The 8546-nt window shown below is 36.6% G+C and overlaps 1 protein-coding gene across 3 annotated transcripts in view; it reads right to left on the bottom strand.

Moving 5' to 3' along the window:
• ATF7IP (activating transcription factor 7 interacting protein) overlaps positions 1–8546 on the bottom strand; it is a 153966-nt gene that overhangs the window by 28670 nt on the left and 116750 nt on the right. For all 3 annotated transcript variants that reach the window (XM_023517897.1, XM_023517896.1, XM_023517898.1), the window contains exon 13: positions 6732–6914. In XM_023517897.1, the coding sequence (XP_023373665.1) occupies positions 6732–6914 (183 nt within the window). The remainder of the gene's footprint in view (positions 1–6731; positions 6915–8546) is intronic.

Below are 8546 nucleotides of genomic sequence, written 5' to 3'. Positions count from 1 at the left end.
TCTTTTATTTCTCAGCCACCTTCCATATCATTAAAGTGAGACTCTGTCTCTAAAAAAAAAATATATATATATATGTATAATATAATATACATATGTATATATACTATGTAGAAAACTACAAGTTTCCTTCAACATTTTCCCTTCTTTTATTTCTCAGCCACCTTCCATATCATTAAGACTCTCTCACTAGAGGCTATTCTCTACCATGATTTCTATCACTAGGCAGAAGATCATTCCCTCTTGAATTAAGTAAGGTGCATCTTAGCAGAATAAACCATCATTAAATAGGGTACTGTAATAGTACAGACCATAAATAATTAAACTGAAAACAACACATGTAACACAAATCAACTAGTACGTGGCACCTGATTGTCTCTGGTTAACTCCCCTAAAGGAGGGAAAATGAATTAATAATGGCAGTGTTTGGAGGTGGAGCAAGATGGCAGACCAGAAGGATTATTCAGCTGAGCTCTCCAAAGAGAGAACCCAGCCATACCTGGTTTGGGAACCTTGCCTGGAGTAGTAACTCAGGGAGCACAGCAAAGAGGTAGTGAGCTAGATAAAGCATACAATCCGGAGTGGTAGAAATCTGATGCATTATAGCAAGTTCTCCTGTATTTTTGTGCACAAGGAAGAGTTTGGCTATGTTCAGGCTGCTCTGAGACAAGGTAATTTGAAGCAAATGAGGAAGCAAGAAGGAGAACAAATGACAAGGAGGTGAACAAGTAGAAAGAACAGATGAAAAAGAACCAACAGAAAAATTTGGGCAATGTGATAAACCAAAACAGAGCAACTCCTACAAAGGACCATGAAGTGGCTACTACAGAAGAAAAGGAGTTTAAAATATGGATGATAAAGATAATAAAAAGGAACAGACAAGAAAATGTAAAGACAGAACCAAAAGTCAACAAGAGATATGTAGAATATAGAAAGGATATGGCAGAGCTTAAGGAAATGAAGGAGACAATCAGGAAATATAAAGATGCAGTGGAAAATATGAAAAATAGGTTAGACCATGGAGAAGAAAGAACCTCAGAGCTAGAGGATACAGTTTTCAAGTTAACACAGGTAGTCAAAGAGGCAGAAAAGAAGAGAGAGAAAGCAGAACAGTTGCTTAGAGAACTATAAGACTACATGAAGCATTCAAACATACAAGTAATAGGGATGCCTGAAGGGGAAGAAGATTGTCCCAAAGGAATGGAAGCCCTACTGGAGACTATCATAAATAAAAACTTCCCTAACTTTTACTAAAGATCCCTACACACTTCTTTCAGATGGATATGGAACTCTGGGTCATCTCAACTCAAACAGAGCTTCTCCAATACACATTATAATGAACCTGTCCATGAAAGAAAAAAATTCTGCAAGCAGCCAAGAGTAAGCGCCAACTGACCTACAAGGGCAGAGCCATTAGGATGATGGTAGACTTCTTTTTTTTTTTTTTGAGACAGAGTCTTACTTTGTCACCCTAGGGAGAGTGCTGTAGCGTGACAACTCGTAGCAACCTCAAATTCTTGGGCTTAAGCAATTCTCTTGCCTCAGCCTTGCAAGTAGCTGGGACAATAGGTGTCAGCCACAATGCCCAGCTATTTTTTTGTTGCAATTGTCATTGTTTAGCAGCCCTGAGCTGGGTGCGAACTCACCAGCGCCAGTGTATGTGGCCAGCGCCCTAACCACTGTGCTACGGGTGCCAAGCCGACAACAGACTTTTCAATTGAAACTTTCCAAACCAGAAGAACATGATCATCCACCTTCAACATCCTTAAACAAAATAATTTTCAGCCTAAAATGCTGTACCTTGCTAAAATAAACTTCAAAACTGATGGAGAAATCAAGTCTTCTACAGATAAAAGAAACACTGTGGAAATTTGCCACAACAAGACCAGCTCTACAGGAAATACTTAGACCTATTCTCAACACCGACCATCATAATGGACCACCAGCAAAGTAAACATCCAGAAGCTAAAGGTCAAAACTTAAGCTTCCACAATGATGCAAAAGATAAAACTATACAACAGACTTTCACAAAAGGAGATGAATAGACCTCCACAACACTTATCAATTTTCTCAATAAATGTCAATGGATTGAATTCAACATTGAAGAGGCACAGTCTGGCTGAGTAGATTTAAAAAAGGCACAAGCCATCCATATGCTATCTCCAGGAAACACACCTAACTTTGAAGAACAAATCAAGACTCACAGTTAAGGGATGGAAAACAGTATTTCAATCAAAGGGAACTCAGAATAAAGGAGGGGTTGTAATCTTATTTTCAGATACAAGCAGAATTTAAAGCAACTAAAGAAAGATAAAAAGGACACTTTAAACTAGTCAAAGGAATACAACAATTAAGGCATTTCAACTTTAAATGTTTATGCACCCAAATTAAATGCTCCCAGATATATGAAACAGACCTTGATGGGCCTCAGCAATATGGTATCCCATAACACCATAATAGCTGGGGACTTTAACACCCCTCTGACAGATCTGGACAGATCCTCTAAACAGAACTAAACAAAGATTCAAAGGACTTAAATGTGACCCTAGAACAAATGGGATTAATAGACATATACAGAACACACCATCCCAAAGCTTAAGAATATATATTTTTCTCATCAGCTGATGGTACATACTCAAAAAATAGACCACTTCCTAGGATACAAAAGAAACCTCAGCAAAATTAAAAGAATAGAAATTATACCTTATTCTTCTCAGACCACTAGGCAATAAAGGTGGAACTCAACTCCATCAAAAATGTTCATCCCCACACAAAGACATGGCAATTAAACAATTATGTTGAATGATAGTTGGGTTTAGGAAGAGATAAAAGAGGAAATTCTTAAATTCCTCAAACATTAACAACAATAAAGACACAAGTACGCAAACCTGTGGGACACAGCAAAAGCAGTCTTCAGAGGGAAACTTATCACATTAAATGCCTACATTTGGAAAAACAGAAACAGAGCACATCAAAAAACTCATGGACCATCTTACAGAATTGAAAAAAGAAGAACAATCTAATCCTGAAGAAAAGAAATAACCAAAATTAAATCAGATATAAATGAAATTGTAAACAAAAGAATCATTCAGAAAATTAATGAAACAAAAAGTTGATTTTTTGAAAAACTAAATAAAATCAATAAACCTTTGGCCAAATTAACTAGAAACAGAAAAGTAAAATCTCTAATAACCTCAATCAGAAAGGATAAAGTGGCTTGGTGCCTGTAGCAGAGAGGTTACAGCACCAGCCACATACACCAAGGCTGGTAGGTTGGAATACAGTCTGGGACAGCTAAACAATAATGACAACTGCAACAAAAAATAGCCAGGCATTGTGGCAGATGCCTGTAGTCTCAGCTACATGGGAGGATGAGGCAAAAGAATTGCTTAAGCTCAAGAGCTGGAGGTTGCTGTGAGTTGTAACACTATAGCACTCTACCAAGGGTGACATAGTGAGACTCTGTCTCCAAAAAAACCCAAAACAAAACAAACAAACAAAACCCAGAAACGATAAAGGGGAAATAACAACAGATGCCGCAGAGATACAAGAGATTATCTCTGAGTACTACAAGAAACTCTATGCTCAGAAATTTGACAATTTTGTGGAAATAGATCAATACCTAGAATGGTACCCTCTCCCTAGAATTAACCAAGAGGAAACAGAACTCTAAAACAGACCAATTTTAAGAACTAAGATCAAAGAAACAATAAAATATTTCCCAGCAAAAAAATGCCCTCGTCTAGATGGTTTCACACCAGAATTCTATCAAACTTTCAAGGAAGAGCTTATATCCATGCTGCAGATATTCTAAAACATGGAGAAGGAAAGAACCTCCCCCAACACAGTCTATGAAGCAAAACCAGGAAAGGACCCAACTAAAAATGAGAACTTCAGACCAATTTCACTAATGAATACAGACGCAAAAATTCTCAATAAAATCCTAGCCAAGAGATTATAGCCAGATATTTAAAAAAAAAAAAATCATTCATCATGATCACGTAGGTTTCATCCCAGGAATGCAAGGCAGGCTGATTTAACATATGCCAAGTCCATAAACATAATTCACCATATCAACAGAAGCAAAAACAAAAACCAGATGATCCTCTCATAGAGGCAGAAAAAGCATCAATAAAATTCAGCATCCTTTTCTAATTAGAACACTTAAGAATATAGGCATAGGTGGCACATTTCCTAAACTGATTGAAGCCATCTATGACAAACCCACAGCAAATATTATTCTGAACAGAGTAAAACTGAATGCTTTTCCACTTAGAACTAAAACCAGAAAAGGTTGCCATCTATCACCACTACTACTGAATACAGTGCTGGAAGTTCTTGCCTGATTTTATTGGCAAGAGAAGGAAATAAAAGGCATCCAAATGGGGGAAGAGGAGGTCAAACTCTTATTCTTTGTCTACAATATGATCTTATACCGAGTGAACCCCAAAGACTCAATGACAAGACTCCTGGAAATGATCAAAAACCACAGTAATGTCTCAGGCTATAAAAATCAATGTCTACGAATCAGTTGCCTTTGTATCTGCCAACAGCAGCCAAGGTGAGAAGCTAATCAAGGACACTATTCCCTTCATAGTAGCCTGAGAAAAAAATGAAATACCTGGGAATATACCTACAAAAAGGGGTGAAGGACCTCTACAAAGAAAAGTTATGAAACCCTAAGAAAAGAAACACCAGAAGATATTAACAAATGCAAGAACATACCATGCTCATGGCTGGGGAGAATCAACATTGTCAAAATGTTTATAGTTCCCAAAGTAATCTACAAATTGACTGCAATTCCCATTAAAATACCATTATCATACTTTCAGGATCTGGAAAAGATGATTCTTCATTTTGTACGGAACCAGAAAAAAACCCATATAGCCAAGGCAATTCTTAGTAATAAAAACAAAGCCTGGGGGTATCTCCCTACCATACTTTAGGCTATGCTACAAGTCCACAGTGATCAAAACAGCATGGTACTGGCACAAAATAGAGACATTGACATTTGGAATTGAATAGGAAACCATGAGATGAAACTAACATCTTACAGCCACCTCATCTTTGATAAAACAAACAAGAACATATACTGGGGAAAGGAATCCCTATTTAATAAATGGTGTTGAGAAACTGGATAACCACATGTAAAAGACTGAAACTGGACCTGCACCTCTCACCACTTACAAAAATAGATTCAAGATGGATGAAAGATTTAAATCTAACGCATGAAGCAATAAAAATCCTCGAAGAAAGTGAGGAAAACGCTTGAAGATATCAACCAGGGGAAAGATTTTATGAACAAGACTTACGCAGCAATTTCAACAACAAAAATAAACAAATGGGACTTGATTACACTGAAAAGCTTCTGTATAGCTCAGGAAACAAAAATTAAGCAAACAGACAACTTCAGAATGGGAAAAAATATTTGCATATTATGAATCGGACAAAAGCTTGACAACTAGAATATACAGAGAACTCAAATTAATCAACAAAAAAAGATCCAACAATCCCCTGCATCACTGGGCAAGATACATGAATAGAACCTTCTCTAAAGAAGACAGATGAATGGCTAACAAATATATGAAAAAATGCTCATTGTCCCCAATGATCAGAGAAATGCAAATCAAAACTACCCTGAGATATCACCTAAGACCAGTGAGAATGGCCCACATCACGAAATCTCAAAGCTGCAGACATTGACTTGGATGTGGAGAGAAGAGAACACTTCCACAGGCTACAAACTAATTTGGAAAGAAGTATGGAGAATCCTCAAAGAACTCAAATTAGATCTCTCATTTCATCTTGCAATCTCATTATGAGGCATCTACCCAGAAGAAAAACATCTTTTTATCATAAGGACATTTGCAATAGACTATTTATTGCAGCTCAATTTACAACTGCCAAAATGTGGAAACAAACTAAATGCCTATCAACCCAGGAATGGATTAACAAGCTGTGGTATATGTATTCCATGGAATACTATTCAGCCATTAAAAAAGATGGAGACTTTACATCTCTTGTATTAACCTGGAGGGAGGTGGAACACATTCTTCTTAGTAAAGCTTCACAAGAATACAGAAACAAGAATCCAACATACTCAATTCTAACACAAAGGCAGTAGATGAGTTAATACAATAGGTGAAGTAGGGCAATGGGGGATCAGGGAGAGGGGAGGTGGGAGGGGGATGGGAGTCACAGTGTATAACACACATCTTGGGAGTGGGACACAAGTATAAGAGGGACTTTATCTAACAAATGCAATCAGTGTAACCTAATTCTTTGTACCCTCAATGAATCCCAAACAATAATAATAATAATAATAATAGGGATTTGGGGTGATTTCCTGCCATTTCTTTTAAAAATTATTATTGCTTTTACAATTGACAAATGAAAATTATATATATTTATGATATACAACAATATGTTTTGAAATATGTCTATACTGTAGAATGGCTAAATCAAGCTAATTAATATGTATTACCTCATATCCTTACCATATTTTTGTGGTAACAACACTTAAAATATGCTTTATCAACTATTTTCAGGTATACAATACATTGTTATTAACTATACTACAGTCATCATGTTGTACAACAGAGCTCTTGAACTTATAACAGTTTTAATAAATACAAAAACTTTTTGCAAAATCTAACATCAATATAAGCTACTCTAACTGAATGCTGAAGAGAGCTACATTTATCTTGGAGCCCTGTACAATAAAAGTCTCTTACTATTTTGGGGATTGACCTGCCGAACAGCAGGAGCTTGCATAACAGTTCCTCGCAAGGGAGCCTGAGCTGGTGGTGCTGGGAGCGTTGTATAAACCACTTGGTGGTTTGCAGGAGCTCTTGGTACAGGAAGTCTTGTGGTCACCTGAGTTACTGGACGATGTGTTACATTCACGGTAGTTGGAGCTAGTGGAAGGTAGGAAAAAAGATTAATAATGCAGTAAATTCTATGTTAAGCAAACAGTATTAAATGGCAATTATCTTGCATAGAATCCAATTAACTATAACAAGGAGAGTAATAGAAATAACAGTCTCTTATAATCCTGCAAGATAAAAATGACAGAGCCAATCAAAATTATTAATATTAAAATCCAACACTCAGAGGTCAGGTGGGTGGCTCACACCTGTAATCTTAGCACTCTGAGAGGTTGAGGGAGGTAGATCGCCAGAGCACAGAAGTTTGAGGCCAGCCTGAGCAAAACCAAGAGCGACTCCATCTCCACTAAAAATAGAAAAACTGGCCAGCAGTTATTGGGGAGGCTGAAGCAAAGTGATCAATTGAGCTCAGAAGTTTGAGGGTGCTGTAAGCTAGGACACCACGGCACTCCACCCAGGGCACAGAGTAAAACTGTCTCAAAAAAAAAAATCCAACATTCAGAAAAAGAGAACACCTTAACCACATTCATTCCCCTTCCTACTCTAGTTTGACTAGATAATAGGCATGTTAAGATTAAAAGGAGGGGAGGGAGGGTTTACACATGAGAGTATAATGTCACAGGACTGACTTACAGCACTTTATTCTTCCTCAATTTTAAATTGTTCTTAGTAAAGTAGAATTATAGGCCCCCTACCAAGAGTGTATAAATCCAAAAGAGTATCTTTGCATTCCTACAGTTCAAGAAACTGGCTAGCTACTATAATTTAGGTTACTGTTCAGGTGAAGTAACCTGTCTTTTATTCAAAAGATTTAAACAGCCATTAAAATTTAGACTTCCCTTCCTCCACTCATGCATTTTTCCTAATGTACAGTTCTAAAAAGCATTAAAACCTTGAATAATAATTTGATATTTATCAAAAAATGAGTCCTGAACATCACTGATAGCATGGAACTACAATAATGAAGACTTTTAAGAGTTAACACAGTAATAAATCTATCGTCATATGGAAAAAATAAGTTTTATAATAAAATATTAAAAAATTGGGAGGAAGGGCAGCACCTGTGGCTCAAAAGGGTAGGGTGCTGGCCCCATAGCCGGAAGTGGCAGATTCAAACCCAGCCCCGGCCAAAAAAAAAAAAAAAAAAAAAAAATTTTGGAGGAAAATACTAGATATAACAAAGATAAAAAGGTTTCTTTAAAGACTCTTCATTCTTTATATATCCTAACTTGATGAAGTCATATAAAAGCACATTCTTTGGCCTGGCAATGCCAACAAGTTAAAATGTAGCTTAACTTGATAGGAAATTACGGATAAGCATTTAGAATTCTGAAATGCAACAAATCTAAACAGCAATTACCAAACTATCAGGTATTCCCTGCACCAACCATAATTTCATATTTCAAAGATTAATTAACAAATGGTCTGTTAAATCACTATAGAAAATATTCTCAGTCAAGTTACTCTAATATTCTAAGTATAAATTTCACTGATAAAACCTCATTTTAATTCAATGTTTCCTTTTAAGGAGAAGAGTTTTTATATAAGCATTTTGCATATAAATCCCAAGCAATAGACTGTTTTACAGAAGACAAATAATCTTTTTTTTTTTTTTTTTGAGACGGAGCCTCAAGCTATCCCCCTGGGTAGAGTGCCATGGCA

The sequence above is a fragment of the Otolemur garnettii genome, unplaced genomic scaffold, assembly GCF_000181295.1.
Source record: "Otolemur garnettii isolate 467f Iridium unplaced genomic scaffold, OtoGar3 scaffold00124, whole genome shotgun sequence".
Lineage (NCBI taxonomy): Eukaryota > Metazoa > Chordata > Mammalia > Primates > Galagidae > Otolemur > Otolemur garnettii.
The sequence above is the reverse complement of the archived record's forward strand: the minus strand, read 5'-3'. Positions and strand labels throughout refer to the sequence as shown.